The sequence below is a fragment of the Mobula hypostoma genome, chromosome 2, assembly GCF_963921235.1.
Source record: "Mobula hypostoma chromosome 2, sMobHyp1.1, whole genome shotgun sequence".
Taxonomy (NCBI): domain Eukaryota; kingdom Metazoa; phylum Chordata; class Chondrichthyes; order Myliobatiformes; family Myliobatidae; genus Mobula; species Mobula hypostoma.
The window spans coordinates 211,125,613-211,147,580 of NC_086098.1; the positions used below are offsets into that span (position 1 = coordinate 211,125,613).

General features: G+C 39.8%; 1 protein-coding gene across 4 annotated transcripts in view; it reads right to left on the reverse strand.

Annotated features, from left to right (window-relative positions):
* Positions 1–462: 462 nt before the first annotated feature.
* LOC134342850 (probable phospholipid-transporting ATPase IIA) overlaps positions 463–21,968 on the reverse strand; it is a 174,575-nt gene continuing 153,069 nt past the window's right edge. For 2 of the 4 annotated variants that reach the window (XM_063041479.1, XM_063041481.1), the window contains 2 exons: positions 20,805–21,008; positions 463–6,963 (listed from right to left, as the gene is read on the reverse strand). In XM_063041479.1, the coding sequence (XP_062897549.1) occupies positions 6,827–6,963; positions 20,805–21,008 (341 nt within the window). In that variant the 3' untranslated portion in view covers positions 463–6,826. The remainder of the gene's footprint in view (positions 6,964–20,804; positions 21,009–21,968) is intronic. The other 2 variants (XR_010017124.1, XR_010017123.1) reach the window with 2 other exon arrangements.

Genomic DNA, 21,968 nt, shown 5'->3' on the forward strand with positions numbered 1-21,968 from the left:
TTAGTGAGCATGCCAACATTTTTCTTAGGGCTGACCAGAAAATGTGTTTTCATTTTGTGGGCTATTGACCCAAATTTTGTCTTTTCGTGAGATAAACCAGTTTAGTATGTAATGCACAGATTTTCAGAAGCTTTGTAGTCAATTTACATTGGTGGTTAATTTCCATGCTGGCGTGTTACTCTAACCCTGACTGGATATTAACATGTGTTTTTGCTGAATTCACTAGCTCTTTTCACTCTGGAAATATTCTGTAAATACGTACAAAGTTAACCATTTATTCAAGCCAATCAAACGCTCAGGCCACAGATTGACCCTTAACACACAAAAGGTGACAGAAACATTTGGTCACATGACACAACTGACATTCTAAGAAGATCAGGATAAGGGATTATCAAGGCAAGTAACTACATTCCTGCTGCAGGGACTAAATTATATGGAGGTAACCATTCACCCAAAAAAACATACAGGTGAAAACAAGTTCTCATAAAACTGCTTTTTATTGTTTGTATAATACATTATTTCTTTTGCTCTTAAGAGCATAGTGTTTATAGCACAGAAACCAACAATAAATTGAATTAACATTATGTTCACAAGATATTCATTCCTCTTTTATGAAACACATTTTAGACAAAGGTCAGCCCTTTGAGGACTTAATAATGATTTTGTTCCTCTTATTTATCATATGGCAAAGCCTAGGTCATAAATATTGGGCAACCAAACTTAATTGTACCGCCAACCGGAATCTAGTTCTAAAGCTAATACCAAACCAACTTTAGGCACTAGAAGAATTGATATTTCTGAGAAATATTTATTTATGTATTGTCGCCCCAGCAACCACTTGATAAACCCTATTAATCCTAAACTAATCACGGGACAATTTGCAATGACTAATTAACTTACCGGATACGTCTTTGGACTGTGGGAGGAAACCGGAGAAACCCACACATTCAACAAGGAGGACGTACAGAGACTCCTTACAGAATGGCGCCGGAACTGAACTCCGAACTCCAGAATGCCCCAAGCTGTAAAAGCGTCACACTAACTGCTACACTATCATGGTGCCCAATTTGCAATCTTAATTTTGAAGAACACACTAGAAGTCCAGCACCAGACTAAATTACATCAGCTCTTATTGATAAAACCTCTATAGGCGAGGGAAAAATCCCACATAGCAACATGGTCCAATTTTAGTAATAATTTTGGACAGAGGTTCCAAAAGTAATTTTTTGGTACACCCCACCAGTACTGCATCTCTCCGATTCTCCACTAATTGTAAACAGTGAAATAGTGAATACTAACTATTCACATTTGTAATTTCTTTTCTTTTAACTTTACCACACTGACCTACACTTCTTGCCCAACACCCCAACCACATTCCCCCATCCCCACTTACAAAATTTCAGCAATATAAAATAACATACAAATCCAACACTGAAATTAAGCCCAAAGCTTGACATTGATCGATACATATTAAAAACTGAGGAGGACAGCATGCCAGGAAATAAAAACTATCTGTCATGATTCATGCAGGTCCATTATCCTTTTCAAAGATACCCCATTTTTGTTTTAATTAGCCCAATTCAATACTTGGCGAGTTGAATAACAATATAGACTAAGAATTTTAAATATTGAATAAATCCACCTGACAAAGCCATTACAAATTTATGCATTACATCCTATTGCAGGTATATTTTTACATGATTAAAACTTGGACACGATGATGGTGATATAATTCAAGAAGGTTTTGAGAATAAACGAGATTACGCTGGAGAGACCACAACAAACGTGCAATTCCTACTGAAGTTCTAAGGCAACTGAATGGGCCAGAGGGTAGCCAATTGGGCCATAGCGAGGATAACTGACTGGCCACCTGGAAGATTAAATCACAAGTAAAAGTCTGCTCTCTGTTTATTTAAAAGAGTATTTTTGCATCAGAAATTTGCTCACAAAAATATATATATAACCTGGGATAATCAATAAAACATATTCAGTGCACAGTTTCTATTTTGGGGTAACTTATAATAGTGGATTAGACCATTTTAAACATTTTAGTGCCTTAGCACATCTTTGACTTGCCAGTATGGCAAAAATAGGCTTACATTACTGTCAACTAGGCAGACATCATCAATTTTTACGTGAGTTAATCCCTTTTAGCTTCCAGGCATTCTATATTTAACCGTTGCACACTGTCCAATGCTAATGACAATTGCTCCTACTAAAGCAAGATCCAAGTATGACTCCCCCACATGCATTGCTTTGTTTTTTTTTAAAAGGGGTCATGGAGAAAAAAAACTGTTCATGCAACAGCAGCCCAAGAATTTTGCAATCCAATTCTGTGCACATATACTGCATGCAGATTAATAAATTGCATGTAATTTCAGAGGCTTACAGATGCCATCTGTTATATTATAGTTGCAAATACTCATTGAAGAACAGTGCAAATTTTGCAGGTGCAAACTGAGATTGCATATACATAATCAAAGATGAAACTCATGATTTCAAATAAACAATTAATGAGTCAGCTGTGATTAAAAACATGCTTATTTATCTTTGATTTAATTTCTCTTTAGAAATTTAGGACAGTTTACCACAGAAATTATAACCATACTCTTTCTAAAATGTTATAATCTTTTCTCTCTACCAGAGAATATACGTTTGTAATCCAAAGGCAAGATGTCCTGATCTGATATCCCTTTAAAATAAACAGAACTTGCCCACGAGGTGCTTTTGTCACTTCATACCCCTCACTAGTTCTATCTCCTAGGATATGCTAAATGAGCCTCAACAAATTGGTTATATTATCTATCTTATCAAATAAATTGTATTTTTGAAGGGTTATTCCATATCAACAGATTTCATCCAAAGCTGATGACCTGCATATTTCAATCAGTAACTCCTGAAAATGTGCATTTTAAGGGGCAGCCTTCGGTTACAGAATCTAAATAACCAATATAGAATTTTTTTCATTAACTTCACTGGCTCTGGTAATATTCGGTCTTTCCCAGTTGGCAAATGGAATTCTTTCACAATCTAAGGCAGTCTGATTTTGCATCAGTAAAACGGAGAAAGAGAGGAAAGAAGTGCTTAGCAACTACTAAGTACATTTCAAATATTTGTGAAGTGTTTTTGTCATACCCAATAGATGTTTAGAATTCTAGGCTTCCATTAAATTTGATCAAAAATCTCATCATTCTAATTCTCAGAAACTTTCTAGCTGGAACTACATAGGATCTGCACATCCAAATGAGATCTTATTTTGCAGAGTACTTGTCATATCCAAATATTTTTATTGGATTTAACAGGAACAAAGGCATGCAAAATAGTGCAACACTTCAGCACACTAACATTGAGCAGGAAAGCTGTGGCAGGGTACAAGAAATTCAGGAGGACAAGTCACAATAATCAACACATTGACAGGCTACAGAAACAAGGTCTACAGTTTGCTACCATACCCCCAGACCCAAGAATATTAAGGCAAGGTGACCAGAAAAATCTGATGAAGTCCACACAATATAGATTTCCAGGGCAGATGGGCCTGATTACTCCAGAGATCTTACTTTGTCATGGAACTATTCAAACTTTCCATTTCCATTGTTATATTTTTCTTACAATTTTGGCAGACATTCTAGCCCACTAAGTCCATGCCAACTCAAGAAACAAATTATGAATCCCATTCCTCCACTTCTTTCACTATTACCGAACGTCTCTCAGATACCCCTTCCCATAATTTTTCTGCCACCTATAGGCAAGAGGGGAAATTTACAATTGCCAACTTATATAGGTGTCATTAGGATATGGACGGAAACTCAAGCATACAGCAAAAATACACACAGTAACAGGGGGAACATGCAATTCCATACATTCAACAGCTCAGATCGAGAATGAATATGGGTTGCCAGACATGAGCAGAAAAGCAGTAACTTTTTCAGGATAGTGTCATGGAATTAATGTTATCTCAAGACACTACCCTTCAAGGCATTTTGATGAATTGGTTACAGGTACAGGTGGTTTTCAAAATGTTTCTGAAGAGACCAATTGAAATACATGTAGAGAATGTAGGGAAAACGGAGAGATGATATGGTCACGATCAACAAATGGATGGGATTCCATAAGTGTACAGGAAACTAAATCCTGTGGTAGGGCACACAGATGGACAGTAGACACACTTCCGATGTGATTTAAAATGAGATGGAGCTATGAACAAAATGGAACAATAAATAGTGAACACGTTAAAGCCATGATTAATAACAAATACAGGCTGAAACTATGATAAAATGACAATAATTAACAAAAACATTTTTGATATTCTTTGCGTTCAATCATAAATAATGCTTTACTGTACAAAATCATGAAGCAAAAACTTTAAGCAGTTATAGGAAATGAATCAGCATGATGTTCTCTGAAATTAATTGCTGATTTTTAAATACACACTCAATTTATTTTATCCAGTTCTTTCGCTCTTTTTAGATACTGAGGAAGCATCAAACTTTATCCAAGCCTCTACCAAGGCTTGATAAAAATAATTCCTAATAGTAACTTGCACAGCGGGAGAAATTATGTCCATAGTCAGGTCTCTCCTTTCAGAAGTGCTTCTTCAGAACTTATAAGAAATCAGAACTCATGGTAAAGCGACTGCATTGCCGAAAGCCATTTAAAATTACTGGCTGGTATTAGATGCATATATATTCATATTAATTGGGCCCACAAAATCATTCTTAGTCTCTTTGCTTCCTTGCTCAAAGAGAAGGCACATAATCTAAATACTGTACTGACATCCAGACTTTAAATGTGTCAAGCAAATCCTGACTTCTGATGATCAACCACAAATTCAAATTATCCACTTAAATGACCATTTGTTCAGCATCTGCTAGTATAAGATGGTGTCCAGAATAAAAACACAATCAGTAGTCCAACAGGTCTTTTCTTAACCACAAGAATACAAAGTATACACCTTAACCACCACCATTCGAATGAAGTTAATGAGTTCATTCTTGATGCAGCAATATATTAAAAATACAAATCATGTGACTTATACTAGTCATACTTTGTCCGAATCCACAAAAGCTTCAAAAACAACACATTAAATACAACTATTAAAATCTTCACCAGACACATTAAATGTAAATATCATTTAAAAAGCATTGACACATAAACTACCCATATTGGGCACAAAAACATTTTTTTTTTTGTAAACTGTATAGCCCTCAGAGGAATCAAGCCCAAACAATGGAGCAGGGGGTTTAAAACTGGAAATCAAATGCCCAATCACAACTAGCTGACACTGTGCAGTTAATGGAAGCCATCAAATCAATCTTGCTGTTTTTTTTAAAGCAGAAGTGCAGTTTGATTCTGTAAGCCACTTAAAAAGATTAAAAATCAGTGATCAGATGCTAGTAATTAGTTTCATCAACATGAATTTTATTATGATGATAATAATAAAGCAAAGATTCAGGTGATTCCCTTGCACATTACTCAATTTTACTGATCAGAGCAACTGTGGCTTGAACATTCTTCACTCTGTCCCCAACAGATGGAGTGAAGATTCATCTTTAAGTATCCAGCATCCACATCTATCACCTTATTTAGTTCAATATTTTTTAAAATGTTGTTAATGAATCCTAATTAACCTCAGCAATGGCTTTTAAAAAGCGGCTTTTGTAGCAAGAGAAATTATAGCAGGAAAGTTGCACTTCACCAAAGCCTGTGTCTTTAGTGCTATCTTTGACCAGACATCCATAAACTTTGTTAAATGATATGAAAAGAAATTGCGGCTTAGCATTCATTTAGCACAAAGAACACTATTGCAAACCCAGATCCTCATTTCACTCATCAAAGTATCAGTGAACTGAGCTGGGAGAAAAACTTCAAAAAGTTCCTTCTGAACACAGGATAATAAGTACAGGTTGTTTTCCATTATGTTTTGCTGCAGGATCATTTGGCAGCTTGTGTCACCTCTAAAGTGCATGTTTGGGTTCTGATATGTTCCAAACACAGATGACTGCATAAAATAATAAAAGAAATTTACTGATCAAACTATCAAATTTAGATGTAGCTGAAAAACATGCCCCTGGTGTAATTAGGTCACAAAGAAAACAAAGGGATAACTGAAAAAATAAATATTACAGATACTTGTATCAGTGGCTCAACAGGTTTACATGTTTGTAATCTTGTTATCTCCCACAGATTCTTTTCTGTGCCTCTGACTATTGTGCAGTGCGTACAGTAGATTCCCTTTTTTTTAACTAGTGTCATTAAACCCTATAATCTCTGAAGGTTGCTTCAGATTACTTACCTCTGAATTCTGCCATCAGGATAAAAACACAAAACCTGGCTTGCAATACCCAAGGTGAAGATTGGGGTTGTTAGTTGAAAGACTTAAGGAATTAGTGTCACTCTAGGTGATGGGGATAACCGATTACTAAGTATGGAGAATGGAAAGTGATCAGTAAGTGGAAATTGGAACACCTGAAATTTGGGTAAATCCAAAATAAACGGATGGCTAAACAGAAGTAAATTTTATGCATATTTTTCAGTAGTAGCACAATAGCTGTAATCGATTGTTCATCCTTTTACCTTCAGTAGATTCTTTTCTAGCCTCTTGGTATTGAACAGTACATTGATTCCTTTTTGACTAGTATCTTATGACTCTGAAGTAACAGGTCGTATCTCTGTTAATGTTTGCTGCCCAAAGGATTTTCACCAGTTTGTCATTACTGTTACAGTAGCATTTTAGTTCATCAGTAGCACTTGAAACTGTCAAATAAACTTCCTAAATTGTTGGATGTGACTCCCAACTAGAGTGGGCTCACTATCTATGTTTCAGAGTCTATGACGAAAGCTTGGAGTAGCTTGGTGGTGAAAACCGTCTTCTCAGGTATTTCAGTATGTACAGGGGAAGGCAGCTAATCAAGGTGATTACTGAGACTTTCCACAGGAAGGACAATGTGATGATGAAGTAGACATCTGCAAAAGAAAACCAAGCTGGGTATTAGTTACAAATACATCTGGCCCTATCCTGCTGTCCTGTTTGAGATACACCAAATGGCTTCAATGGATTGCATTTGTAAATTAGTAACAAAAAATCAGTTTAAACCAGGAACATATTAGCTCAGAACATTTACCTTGTCAGACAATGATCAGATATCCAAATGTTCAACCTTACAGAATTTGCCCAAAGGCTTCACGATGGGAACATGCAACCCGGCCATTCTTCCAAGTGCTACTGGAATTAATGGCCCAAGGGGCAAAAAACTAAGGGAAATTACCAAATTCGACAAAAAATTGAGTAAAGTTACCAACTTTGGCAAAGAACTAAGGAAAGTTTGTCTGACTAGAGATTTGAAATGCAGTAACTGATGAATTATGAAAGAAAGCTGGCGACTAATATCAAAGAAGATATTGAAAGCTTTTTTTTAAAAAGTATATAAAACGGTAAAAGAGAGTTGAGGGTAGATAAAATTATGCTGGAGATATTGTAATGAGAGATGCAGAGATGGCAGAGAAACTGAAAGCGTATTTTGCATCAGTCTTCACAGTGGAAGATGTCTGCAGTATACCAGACATCCAAGAGTGTCAGGGAAGCGAAGTATGTGCAATGAAAATTATGACTGAGGTGCTCAGGAAGCTTAATGGTCTGGGGGTGATGAAATCTCCTGGATCTGATGGAAGGCACCCTTGGGTTCTGAAGGAAGTAGCTGGAAAGATTGCGGCAGCATTAACAATGATCTTTCAAAGAATCGATAGATTCTGGCATTGTACAGGATGACTGGAAAATTGCAAATGTTACTCCGCTATTTAAGAAGGGTGACAGGCAGCAGAGAGGAAACTATAGACCTGTTAGCCTGACATCAGTGGTTGGGAAGTTGTTGGAATCAATTGTTAGGATGAGATTACGGAATACCTGGAGGCACATGACAAGATAGACCAAAGCCAGCATGGTTTCCTGAAAGGAAAATTCTGCCTGACTACCTACTGCAATTTTTTGAGGAAATTGCAAGCAGGGTAGACAAAGGCAATGCAGTAGATGGATTTTCAGAAGGCCTTTGACAAGGTGCCGCACATGAGGCTGTTTAGCAAGATAAGGGCCCGTGGAATTACAAGGAAGTTACTAGCACAGATGGAGCATTGGCTAATTGGCAGAAAACAGACAGTGAGAATAAAGGGATTCTATTCTGACTTACCGCCGGTTACCAGTGGAATTCCACAAGGGTCGGTGTTGGGACCACTGCTTTTAACAATGTATATCAATGATATGGACAATGGGATTAATGGATCTGTAGCTAAATTTACCGATGATACAAAGATAGGTGGAGGAGCGGGTAGTGTTGAAGAAACACAGAGCCTGCAGAGAGACTTAGATAGTTCAGGGGAATGGGCAAAGAAGTGGCAAATGAAATACAATGTTGGAAAGTGTATGGTCATGCACTTTGGTGGAAGAAATAAATGGGCAGACTATTATTTAGATGGGGAGAGAATTCAGAATGCAGAGATGCAAAGGAACTTGGGAGTCCTTGTGCAGGATACCCAAAAGGTTAACCTCCAGGTTGAACCGATGGTGAAGAAGGCAAATGCAATGTTGGCATTCATTTTTAGAGGTATAGAATACAAGAGCAGGGATGTGATGTTCAGGCTCTATAAGGCACACGTGAGACTACACTTGGAGCATTGTGTGCAGTTTTGGGCTCCTTATTTTAGAAGGGATATACTGACATTGGAGAGGGTTCAGAGAAGATTCATGAGAATGATTCCAGGAATGAAATGGTTACCATATGAGGAACGTCTGGCAGCTCTTGGGAGTTCAGCAGAATGAGGGGGTATCTCATAGAAACATTCCGAATGTTATAAGGGCCTGAATGGATTAGATATAGCAAAGTTATTTCCCATAGTGGGGAGTCTAGAACAAGAACACATGATTTCAGGATTGAAGGATGTCCATTTAGAACAGAGATGCGGAGAAATTACTTTAGCCAGAGGGTGGTAAATCTGCGGGATTTGTTGCCATGAGTGACTGTGGAGGCCAAGATATTGGGTGAATTTAAGGCAGAGATAGATAGGTTCTTGATTAGCCAGGGCATCAAAGGGTATGGGGAGAGGGCAGGGGAGTAGGGATGATTGGAAGAATTGGATCAGCCTATGATTGAATGGTGGAGCAGACTCGATGGGCCGAATGGCCTACTTCTGCTCCTATATCTTATGGTCTTACAACTGTAAAATTTCACACAAATTATCGTCACCGAGCTTACATGAAGAAATTTTCAAAGTGATCATTTCCAATTGTCTGCCAATACATCAACTAATTACGTAGCATATACAACCAGGGGATTCATCTCTGGAATATGAAATGAAATGAGCTCAAGATAAAGGAATGCAATTTCTTACTCTGTTGGGTGCAAGGGTTCAATAATGTTTTTTTGCAGCATTAGTGAAAATAGGTTTAGGATGATAGTGTATAAATTATTCTGACGCAAAGTTAATTTGATATTTATAACATAAGGTTAACATGAAAAGTGATGTGAATTTCATGGTGCGTATAGCTGAGTTTACAAATGAGGTTTTGTTTAAAATTGTATTTTCTTATTCATTTTCAATCCACCATTATGGCCACCCAGCTCCTGGACTGTTTGTTCCACTCCTGTCAGGGAGGAGGCTGTGTAGCATCCAATCCAAGACCACCAGACTCAAAAAAGTTGCATTCCCCAACCAATAAGGCTGATGAACTCCTCCGCCCACGAACACACCCCATCACCATTACTGTATCATTTCCTGTCAGAGTCACCTTATGCACAGACACTCCTGTGCCTAGCATCACTCTATGTACATACAATCAATGTATATAAGCTACTTTATGTATTTATATTAATCGTGTTCTTTATCTTATTGCATTTTTTTTTGTGCTGCATGAGATCCAGTAACAATCATTTCATTCTCCTATACTGGAAATGACATTAAATAATCTAGAATCTTAATTGCTAACTTAGTTCATACAAGTAGGTCACTGCACATAAAGTATTTCAGTATTTCTGTGTCTTGCCAGGAAAAGCTTTATATTTGCACCTTACTTCCTTCTGTGTTGAATGTGAGATTTATAGCAGATGCTCAGAATTCAAGGCTTTACACTTTTCAGTTCCAGCTCCATTCATCAAGAGGATCAACTAATCCACAAAACAAAATCTAACCGTCATCAGTGAATGATGTTTCGGAATTAATCAAACTACGTTTCCAACTATCCAAACCCTGAGGTAGCACCTCCAGTCCCTTTTCCAAGTGCAACTGGCTTTCTTTGCATAAGTGAAAGATTCTGATCTCCTCTTCATATATTCTCACAGATTTATTTTAAATTTATTTTCAGTGATCTTCAACAACTGGATGTTCCACTCATTCACCCAAGTCAGAACTGCCAATCTTTCCTCACTCTCTTTACTTTGTCATTTCCTAAAATTTACTTCCTAACCAGCCTCTCATCTTCCAAATGATAATACCGCCGCAATAAAGTCATAAAGCACTGCAGCACAGAACCAAGCCCTTTTGCCCGTCTCGCCTGTGCCAATTATTCTGGCAAGTCCCATCAAAATGTACCTGAACCCCTGCCCTCCATACCCTCCCATTCAGGTACTTACCAAAGTTTTGTTTAAATGCTAAAACTGAACCCACATCCACCACTTCTGCTGGCAGCTCATTCCACACTCTCACCACCACCTGAGTGAAGAATTAATCCCTCATGTTCCCCTTAAACATTTCACCTTTCACCCTTAACCGATGGCCTCTAGTGCTGGTCTCACTCAACCTCAGTGGGAAAAGCCTGCTTGCATTTACCCTATCCATACTCCTCATAATTTTGTATAACTCTATCAAATATAGAGGTACTGTCTGGTTTATAACCACTTGCTGGGCAAGATGAGTGGGTTGGTGTGATGTGCAAGGTTATAAGCACTTAATGTTGATCTACCAGAATCTCATTCTACTGGGCTAGTCCCCTTCAAATTATGTCACATATTTAGTGATGACTTGCATTCACATGAATGATTATGCATACTCTGGGTCCCACACGTCAGTGAAATATATGTTGTAGCATCCAAAATACAGGGAGCATGTCTGTGTGCCAACTTGTAATTATAAACATCACATGGCAAGATTCAGAAATGCTTCATGCATGGCAACCAATTTGTTTGAGTTGCTGGAGTACAAACTTCAATAGATGTCAAGTGTGGAAGTGACAATGTCCAGAAATATGTGGAATCATTCAGACTCAATGTCTTTACATCTATCTGAAGGATGGATGCTAAAGGAACTTGATATTTCCACAGCTGTTGCTTGCATACTGGAGATCAATATAAATTAGCTCTTTTCAAAAGTAAAGGAGATGAAAATGGAAGAGGAAAAAGAATCAGCTCTACACATCTCCCACTAAACAAAAACAAAGAGTACTGGTACTGAAGATCTAAAACAAAATTAGAAAATGCTGGAAACATTCAGAAGAACAGGCAGCATCGGTGGGGGAAAAACATTTAAGTTGAAGTCTTTCCCAGTTCTGAGGAAGGGAATACAACCAGAAACATTAACTCTGTTTCTCTTTTCACAGAGGCTGCCTGATTGTTTCTAGAATTTTCTGTTTTTGCTTCAAATTTCTTACTTTTGTTGGTGTATGTTGCAACAAGTTATTCCAACTGCTATAGTTTCAAATGATCTCCGGAAGTAATCTACCTCTGAAATTGGTACTTCCTGCTTTCTAGCTGGGTAACCAATTACACTTCAAACAAGGGTGGAACCCAATTGTTTTCCAAACAGCATTGGGATGATGGGCACTTCAAAAAACAGCAATTCATGCATTGAGTTTTTGTTCCACTCAAAATAATTTTGCAACATACAGTACATCTTAAATTCATTGCTGACAAATCTGATCATTTGGCTTTTCAAACCTGCTCTGCCATTTAATAAGATCACTGCAGTCTCAGTTCCACATTACTGTTCACTTGGTAACTTTTTGCCTTCTGCTTTAAAAATATTTGGATATTTTTCTTGCTCCCACTGCTCTTGGAGGAAGAGAGTACCAAGCAACTCAGTCTTTTGAGAAAAAAAGCCTCATTTTGTCTTAAATGGGTGACCTTTTATTTTCACACAAAAAGACGGGGAGGAATTCAGAAGATCAGGTAGCCAACTGTGGAAATGAATAAAGAGTTGATGTTTCAGGCTAATACCCTTTATTGGCCCAGAACATCAACTCTTTATTTTTCTCATAGATGATGCCTGACCTGCGAAATTCCTCCAGCGTTTTGTGTGTGTTAATCTGACTTTTCAACATCTGTGTTTATGATCTTTTTGATTACATTAGATTCAACTTTATTGTCATTGTGCTGAGTACAGATACAAAGCCAATGAAATACAGTTAGCATCTAACCAGAAATGCAAATAGTGTTATTTACAAAATAACTGCAAATAAAAAGTAAGTGCTACAGCACACAACTATAAAAGTACTGAGACAGTACAATATGGGTGCAATACTGCTTAGCGCTGTGATGTGAGGTTCAGCAGGGTCACAGCCTCAGGGAAGAAGCTCTTCCTGTGCCTGCTAGTGCGGAAGCGGAGGCTCCTGTAGCGCCTACCGGATGGGAGGAGAGTAAGAAGTCCATGGTTAGGGTGAGATGCATCCTTGATAATGCTTTTCGCCCTGCCCAGGCAGCGTTTCTGGTAGATGTTCTCAATGGTGGGCAATTGGGTGCCGATAATCCGCTGGGCAGTTTTCACCACATGCTGGAGTGCTTTGCAGTCCGATACGGGACAATTGCCATACCACACTGAGATGCAGTTGGTGAGTATGCTCTCAATGGTATAGCGGTAAAAGTCCGTCAGTATCCTGGGACAGAGGTGAGCTTTCTTGATGCTCCGCAGGAAATAAAGGCACTACTGCACCTTTTTGATCAGGATGGAGAAGTTCAGGGACCAGGTGAGATCCTTGGAAGTGTGGACACCAAGGAATTTGAAGCTTGATACACACTCCACTACAGCTCCATTGATGTAGGTGGGAATGCGAGTGCGGCTCCTAGCATGCCTGAAGTCAACAATGATTTCCTTGGTCTTCTGGGTGTTAAGGGCCAGGTTGTTGTCGGCACACCACGTGGCCACATGCTGGACCTCGTCCCTGTAGGCCGTCTCGTCATCCCCTCTGATTGGACCAACCACCGTGGTGTCGTCTGCGAACTTGATTATGGAGTTATAACCATGTACAGGAACGCAGTCATAGGTGAAAAGGGAGTACAGAAGAGGGCTCAGCACACAGCCTTGAGGCACACTGGTGTTCAGGGTGAGAGTGGAGGAGGAGAGGTTGTCTAACTTAACTGATTGGGGTCTGTTAGTCAGAAAGTCCAAGGTCCAATTGCAGAGGGATGAGCTGATACCAAGCTGGTGAAGTTTGGCGATCAGCTTGGAGAGGATCACAGTATTGAATGCCGAACTAAAGTCAATGCACAGCATTCTTCCTTGTTTTTAAACAGTGACTCTAGAAGCAGCCCCTACACATTCCCATTAAAAACCCATGAGATCGCATATTGTGCCGACTCATTCAGTTCAATTTATTGGCTATCTGTGTCAAATTTGCTGATGTTAGCCCAAAGAGGCAGGTGGTAGGAAACTGACCTCACAGAGGTGTGTTGAGAAGGGTGATCCTAGCTTCAATTGCAGGTGAATATCCTGAAATATTGAAAAGTGCATGCAAGGGAGAACAAACTTTTAAATGTCTGAAGTTACTTGTCAACTAACTAGACATGAAGAACAATGACTGGGATGTGATGCCAGAGCAATGTTCCAGCTGGATCAGGGCTTTCAAAGGAAAGATGGAAGTTGCAGGATGAATGGGAAAATTATTTAAATTGTAGAAACCTGACATTTAATGTAATTTCTCATCAAATTGAGATGGAAGACTCCTGGAAGCTGTATTAAAGAGTGGGGGACCATGTGAAATTATAAATCGTATCAATGCACTTCAGTTGCTTTGGAACAGAAGGGAAAAACGCTAAACATCTTCATCCTAAAGGTGGGATGAGGTCCATAATGATGCCATGAGAAACAATAGATGTGTTGGAACCATGAATGCACAGCTCCCACACATTTGCTAACTGGCCAATGACGTCATGAGGGCAACATCCCACTCTTAAAACAAATGCTCTGCAGGGTTAATTGCCTTGCAGTAACACTGGTCTGGCTTGTAAATACCTGGCCACATTGGTTTTTGTACAATAGTTTCACTGTCACAACAATAATTCCCCAATGAAACATTAATTCGTCACAATTATTTTGTTTTCCATTCACTATGACAAATAAAACCGCTTCCACTTACGTGAATACTGAATAATTGAAAATTTCAGCAATAGAAACCAAAAAACCAGAATAATTTTCCATTTCCGCCTGATGTTTAAATTTTGCTAACATTGTGACTTTAGCTCTGAATGTGTAAGTATATTTATAATCACTACATTTCTTAAGTAAATAGCTATATTTTGCAATATCATTCACTTTAAACCGCAACTGTTGATAGCTGAGATGAAAGAAAAACATTAACAATGACTGGGGGGGCAACAGCAGTACAGGATCAATCTGAAAGTCATTGGTCGCCTTCAAAATAGGTCATCATGATTTCAAACTGCTTTGCATGGCAGTAGGACGATGAGGATGCATTTAAATATACTATCTTTTTATTTATTTACCCATAGGCTGCATTATCAGTCTTCCAGGCCTTATTACCTTACGGGGGTGTTTTTTTTTTAAACATGAGCATTGACTGACAAGCCCGGATACAATTTCCAATGTAAACTCCTATGGCCATAAGAGTCATTGAGTCATACAGCATGAAAACAGACCCTTCGGACCAGCTCAATCAAGCTAAATGTGTTGCTCAGCAAGCTGGTGCCTGCCTGCATTTAGCTCAGAGCTCTCTAAACCCCTCCTATTCATATATGCATCTAGGTGGCTTTTAAATGCTGCTACAGTGCAGTCTCAACCACTATTTTTGGCAGGTCATTCCAAATATGCACCATTCTCTGATCCTAAACCTATGCCCTTTTGTTTAGGCACCACCTCTCTGGGAAAAAGGCTATGCTTTCACCCTGTGTATGCTCCTCATGATCATGTAATACCTTCATCAGATCATCCCTCAATCTCTTACAACTGAGGAAATAAAGTCCAGTCTGGTCAACGTCCTGGTAAATCTTTTCTCTCTAGTTTAATAACACCTTATTAAGAGCATTATCAAAACTGTACATAATATTTCAGTGTGGCCTCAGAAACATCACTTATAACTGCAACATAATTTCCAAACTCCTACACTCAGTGCCTTGATTGAAGGCCAGCATGAGGGAGGATCACAATGAAACCTTTCAAATGTTGAAAGGTCTAGACAGAATAGATGTGGAAAGGATGTTTCCCATGGTGGGAGAGCCTAGGACAAGAGGGCACAGCCTCAGGATAGAGGGGCACCCTTTCAAAATAGAGATGCGGAGAAACTTCTTTAGCCAAAGGGTGGTGAACTTGTTGCCACGTGCATCTGTGGAGGCCAGGTCATTGGGTGTATTTAAGGCAGAGATTGATTGGTTTGATTGAACATGGCATCAAAATTTATGGGGAGAAAGCCAAGAACTGGGGTTGAGGAGGAGACAGAAAAAAAGATCAGCCACGATTGAATGGCGGAGCAGACTTCATGGCCAGATGGCCTAGTTCTGCTTCTATGTCTTATGGTCTTATGCCAAACACAATCTTCACCACCCTGTCAACCCAGTTTTAGCGAACTATGCACTTGCACTTCTGGTCTGTATATTCCACGAGACTCCACTCTAAAAGCCCTATCCTGGTTTGATCTCCCAAAATGCAACACCTCACATTCATGGATTGCAATTCATCTTCAGCCCACACACCTAGCTGTGTAGCACCAACAGATTCCCCTGTAAATTTTCATAAGCTTCTGTAGGTGTTTTATTATCATCTGCACTTACTATGTTTTGAAATTTCACATGAAAATTGTTTATATAAGTTATAAACTACAAAGGTCCTAGTGTCGAACCAATGGCACAGCAATAGACACACACTTCCAATTTGAGGAAACAACCTTCAACCATCAACTCCAACTACTGACTCAATTATAAAGACAATCTGCTATCTCCTCATGGTTCAAAAATGCTTCAGCCTCCCAGATAGGCCTGCCATGAGTGACCTTGTCAAAGGCCTTACTAAAGTCCAAATTGACAACATCCTCTGTCCCACCCTCAGCTATCTTCTTGATGACCCAATTGGAAAAACTCCAAAGGTTTGTCTAACAGGATTTCCTATGCATTCAGAGATTCTAGTTTTTGCAGCCACCAAACTACCCATCTGTCCCCTTAAGTATTGAGTCTCCTATCACTAACATCCTGCATGACTCCTCCGTTACCCACTGATCCTCAAGCTAGTCTCAGTGCCACCAACCTGGCTATGTGGCTGTGCCCACAAAGGTCACTACCCACCCCTTGAGCCATATCCAAACCAGTTGCCAAGGGGAACAGGCACGGGGGCAGCCCTGCACCATCTGATTCTTCCACTTACTTCTCCCAGTGGTCACCCTATTATTTGCATAAAGCTCTTGTGAATGATGCTCTCAGCTCAGTATGCCCAGCTCTAGTTCAGAAAGCACCATTAGGAAGCACTTAGAAAACCATAGAAAAACTACAGCACAGAAACAGGCCTTTTGGCCCTTTTTGGCTGTGCCGAACCATTGGTCAAACCTGGCAGAAAGGTCGATTTTCAGACTGTTCTAAGACTCTGTCAGGTTTACCTGCCTTTAGTTTTTTTTTATATTGCTGCTTAGCCCACTCACTCTCCAAAATGGGAGCTAAACAACTATATAAAAGCTAAAGTTTCCTATAATTTATAAATGTATGGCAAAGAATAGTCCAGCAGCTAAAAGCTGAAAAAAATATAGTTAAGATTATTTTAAAAAATCAAATTGTTTTACCAACTCTGGCCAGAATATGACCTTTTCCTTAGCTTAGATACATAGTCACACAACACAGAAAAAAGTTATTTGGCCCATGTCACCTGTTACACCACCAGCACTAAATCACAATTACCTGCATTAGGTCGATAGTCTTAGGCATTCAAATACTCATCTAGAAACTTCTAAAATGTGAGAGTATCTGACTCTATCACTTCAAGCACTGCATTCTGGGCAACAGATACTGTGTGTGTGGAAAAATTTCCCTTCAGAACACCTTTAAGCTTCCACCTCCCACATTAAGCTACATCTCCTCTATTAGACACCCACACTCACCACTAGAATTCATGTTTTAACTACATTGCTATCTATTCCCCCTCAGAACACGTGGCATGGTAGTGTAGCGGTAAGCACAATGCTTTACCATTCAGGTGAGCTGACTTTCATTCCTGTTGCTGCCTGTAAGGAGTTTGTGCTTCCTCCCTGTGAGCACATGGGTTTTCTCTAGATGCTCTGGATTCCTCCCACAGTTCAAAGACGTATCGACTGGTAGGTTATTTGGTCATTGTAAATTGTCCCATGATTAGGGTAGGGTTAAATAGGAAGTTGCTGGGTGGTGTGGCTTGAAGGGCCAGAAGGGCCTATTCTGCATTGTATCTCAATAAAACAAAATAAAAACTGTTATACAGTGGCCATTTTATTGTACACCTGCTCATTAATGCAGATATTAATCAGCCAATCGTGTGGCAGCAACTCAATGCATAAAAGTATGCAAGACATGGTCAAAGTGATCAGTTGTTGTTCAGGCCAAACATCAGAATTGGGACGAAATGTGATCTAAGTGACTTTGACTGTGGAATGATTGTTGGCGCTAACACAGGAAGGTTCAACTATCTCAGAAACTACTGATCTCCTGGGATTTTCACGCACAACAGTCTCTGGAGTTTACACAGAATGGTTTTCAAAAACATAAAAATAAAATACAGTGAGCAGCAGTTCTGGCATTGAAAACACTTTGTTAATGAGAGAGGAGAATGGCCAGACTGGTTCAAGCTGACAGGAAGGCAACAGTAATTCAAGTAATTATGAGATACAGTTGGGCTGTACTGAAGAACATCTCTGAATGCACAACACTTTGAACTTTGAAGTGGATTGGCTACAGCAGCAGAAGACCACACTAGGTTCACTCCTGTACTTAATAAAGCAGTCACTGACTATATATTTCTCTTTCAGAACACCCTTCTGCCTCTGCCATTCCAGAAAAAAAAACAAGCCTATCCTGTCATTCCCTACAACAGTAATGTTCAGATCTATGCAATGTCCTGATGGATCTCCTCTGCATCCTCTCCAGTGCAAACAAATACTTCCTATAGCGTGGGGACCAAAAATGCACACTAACTCCAGGTGAGACCTAGTCAATGTATTAAGTTGTATCATGTGGCCCACCTCTCACATTCTTTCCCACAGCTAATAAAGGAACAATCTCATATGCCTTCACCACCCTATCTACTTGTGGTGCCATGTTTAAGAATCAACTGACTTGTACCTCAAGGTCTCTGTTCTTCTACACACCCAAGCGCACTAACTTTTACTGTCTGTCCTATCCTTAATGGCTATCCCAAAATGCACTTCTCAGATGAAATTCCACTTGCTATTCTGCACAATTTTCCAGCTGATCTAATGTCATTCAGTTGCCTTAGACAATCTTCCTTAGACAACACCACCAATTCTTGTATCATCAGCTTCCTTTGACATGCTCATTCCCATTGAAACGTAGTTCAGTAGATACACCAGCAGCAAGTTAATGCATTAAATATGCTGAGCTTTTCTCATTATTTTCTCAATCAGACACCTAAATTATCACAACTGAATGTAAGCCAAACCATCAGGAACCAATGGCCACAACACAAAGTGCAATGTAAAAACTGATGCATGGACAAAAACAAAAGCACATTGCTGCAATTTGCTACAAGATAAAAGATTATATGGATAATATTGGTCTTTCAACACAACATTTGATTACTGCAGGAAACTTTTGCAAACTGTGCAAGTGCTGAACACACAAGTAATATATAGACTGGCAGGTTATATAACATCCAATTTCCATTGCTATGTGATTTATCCTAATGTGGCCAAATGCAAGTAGACATTATTGGGTATTATTAAATCCTATAGGTTTGACAATAGACAATAGGTGCAGGAGTAGGCCATTCAGCCCTTCGAGCCAGCACCGCCATTCATTGTAATCATGGCTGATCGTCCACAATCAGTATCCAGTTCCTGCCTTATCCCCATAACATTTGATACCACTATCTTTAAGAGCTCCATCCATCTCTTTCTTGAAAGCATCCAGAGACTTGGCCTCCACTGCCTTCTGGGGCAGAGCATTCCACATATCCACCACTCTCTGGGTGAAGAAGTTTTTCGTCAACTCTGTTCTAAATGGCCTACCTCTTATTTTTAAACTGTGACCTCTGGTTCTGGACTCACCCATCAGCGGGATCATGCTTCCTGCCTCCAGCATGTCCAATCCCTTAATAATCTTATATGTTTCAATCAGATTCCCTCTCATCCTTCTAAATTCCAGCGTATACAAGCCCAGTTGCCCCAATCTTTCAACATATGACAGTCCCGCCATCCCAGGAATTAACCTTGTTAACCTACGCTGCACTCCCTCAATAGCAAGAATGTCCTTCCTCAAATTTGGAGACCAAAACTGCACACAATAGTCCAGGTGTGGTCTCGCCAGGGCCCTGTACAGCTGCAGAAGGATCTCTTTGCTCCTATACTCAACTCCCCTTGTTATGAAGGCCAGCATGCCAGTGGCTTTCTTCACTGCCTGCTGTACCTGCATGCTTGCTTTCAGTGACTGATATACAAGAACACCTAGATCTCGTTGTACTTCCCCTTTTCCTAACTTGACTCCATTTAGATAATAATCTGCCTTCCCGTCCTTACCACCAAAGTGGATAACATCACGTTTATCCACATTAAATTGCATCTGCCATGCATCCGCCCACTCACCCAGCCTGTCCAAGTCACCCTGCATTCTCACAACATCCTCCTCACATTTCACACTGCCACCCAGCTTTGTGTCATCTGCAAATTTGCTAATGTTACTTTTAATCCCTTCATCTAAATCATTAATGTATATTGTAAACAGCAGCAGTCCCAGCACTGAACCCTGCGGTACCCAACTGGTCACTGCCTGCCATTCCGAAAGGGACCCATTAATCGCTACTCTTTGTTTTCTGTCAGCCAGGCAATTTTCAATCCATGTTAGTATTCTGCCCCCAATACCATGTGCCCTAATTTTGCCCACTAATCTCCTACGTGCGACTTCATCAAAGGCTTTCTGAAAGTCCAGGTACACTACATCCACTGGCTCTCCCTTGTCCATTTTCATAGTTACATCCTCAAAAAATTCCAGAAGATTGGTCAAGCACGATTTCCCCTTCGTAAATCCATGCTGACTCAGACCGATCCTGTTACTGCTATCCAAATCTGTCGTAATTTCATCTTTTATAATTGACTCCAGCATCTTTCCCACCACTGACGTCAGGCTAACCGGTCTTTAATTCCCCGAGTAAGAAGGTGGTCAGTGAGTTAGGTTGTTTATCACAGTGCCATCTGGTGCTTTGTTGAGGAAATGAACGTGGATTTTTGGTGAGCACAGGGAATGATCCGGACTCTTCCTCATCTGCTCAATAAACCTCAGGTACCTTTGCCTAGTCAAGTCTTGAATTTGATTGGAGCAAGATGAAAGGACTGGTACATTCTGGAAAAGAAACTACAGTAATTTTTGAGAGGGAGGTTGCAAATAAATAATGAAAATTTTTTGACATTGACCTACCAATAAACTCATGCAAGAAGACAAGAGAAGCAATGTAACAGCTGAGACTGAGAAGCTCTGCCACAATCATGAGCCAGTGCCAGGTCTGGATAGTGAGTGCCACCATCAGCAACTCCGTCAGAATGAGAGAAGTGAAGGAAATGGCCACGGCATGTACAAACTCCGAATCAAACAGCAGAAGAGCTCCGTACATTATTATACCACCTAGAAAAACAAAGTGAGGTGTGAATGTCTTTCAGCGTATGGCAGGTGAAATCAGTACACATTCATTACGTACACAACAAGAGACAGTCTTAATCCAGACCACCTCTCCAGTGGCACTCCATTGCCAGTGATGATGACTGAGACTGAAGTGCAGGTTTTCTCAAGCAAATGCAAACAAGCAGCTGAAACTCTTCAGAGAACGAAGGTCATCCCTATGCCCCAACCAACAATAACATCACAAAGGTCCACGACAATGAAGTCATGGAGACTCACAGCAGGTACTTCTGCTCAACTTGCCCAAGCCAACCAGAGCATCCTCCCTGCTAGTTCCAGTTGCCTGCAACCCTCCAAACTCATCCCCTCCATGTAATCTAAAGTGCCTGTTAAACGTTATAATTGTTAGGACTATGGCCTCCTCTGGCAGCTCATTTCAGTTCATCACTACCTTCTGTGTAAAGAACTTGCCAGGATTCATTTAAATCTATCCCCTCTTATCTTGTAACTGTGCTCTCCAGATTTGTACTCCCCAACCATGGGGAAAAGACTATGACTTTCCTCCTTATCCATACTCTTGATGATTTTAAAACTCTCATTCTTCTATGCTCCAAGGAATAAAGATCCAGTGTAGCCAACCTCTCCCTATAACTCAGACCCTCCAGTTCAGGCAGCATCCATGTAAATCTCTTCTGCATGTCCCCCAGCTTGACAATGTCTTTCATATTATTGGGTGACATTACATGTGGAGATTCCGCACGTCATCAAAAATATTGACAAACTTCTAGAGCTGTGTGATGGAAAGTATATTGACTGGCTGCATTACGGCCTGGTGTGGGAACACCAATACCTTTGAGGGGAAAACCCTGCAAAAGATAGTGGATTTAGCCCAGTATTTCATGGGTAAAAATCTCCCAACCATTGAGCATATCTCCATGAAATGTTGCTACAGAAAAGCAGCATCCA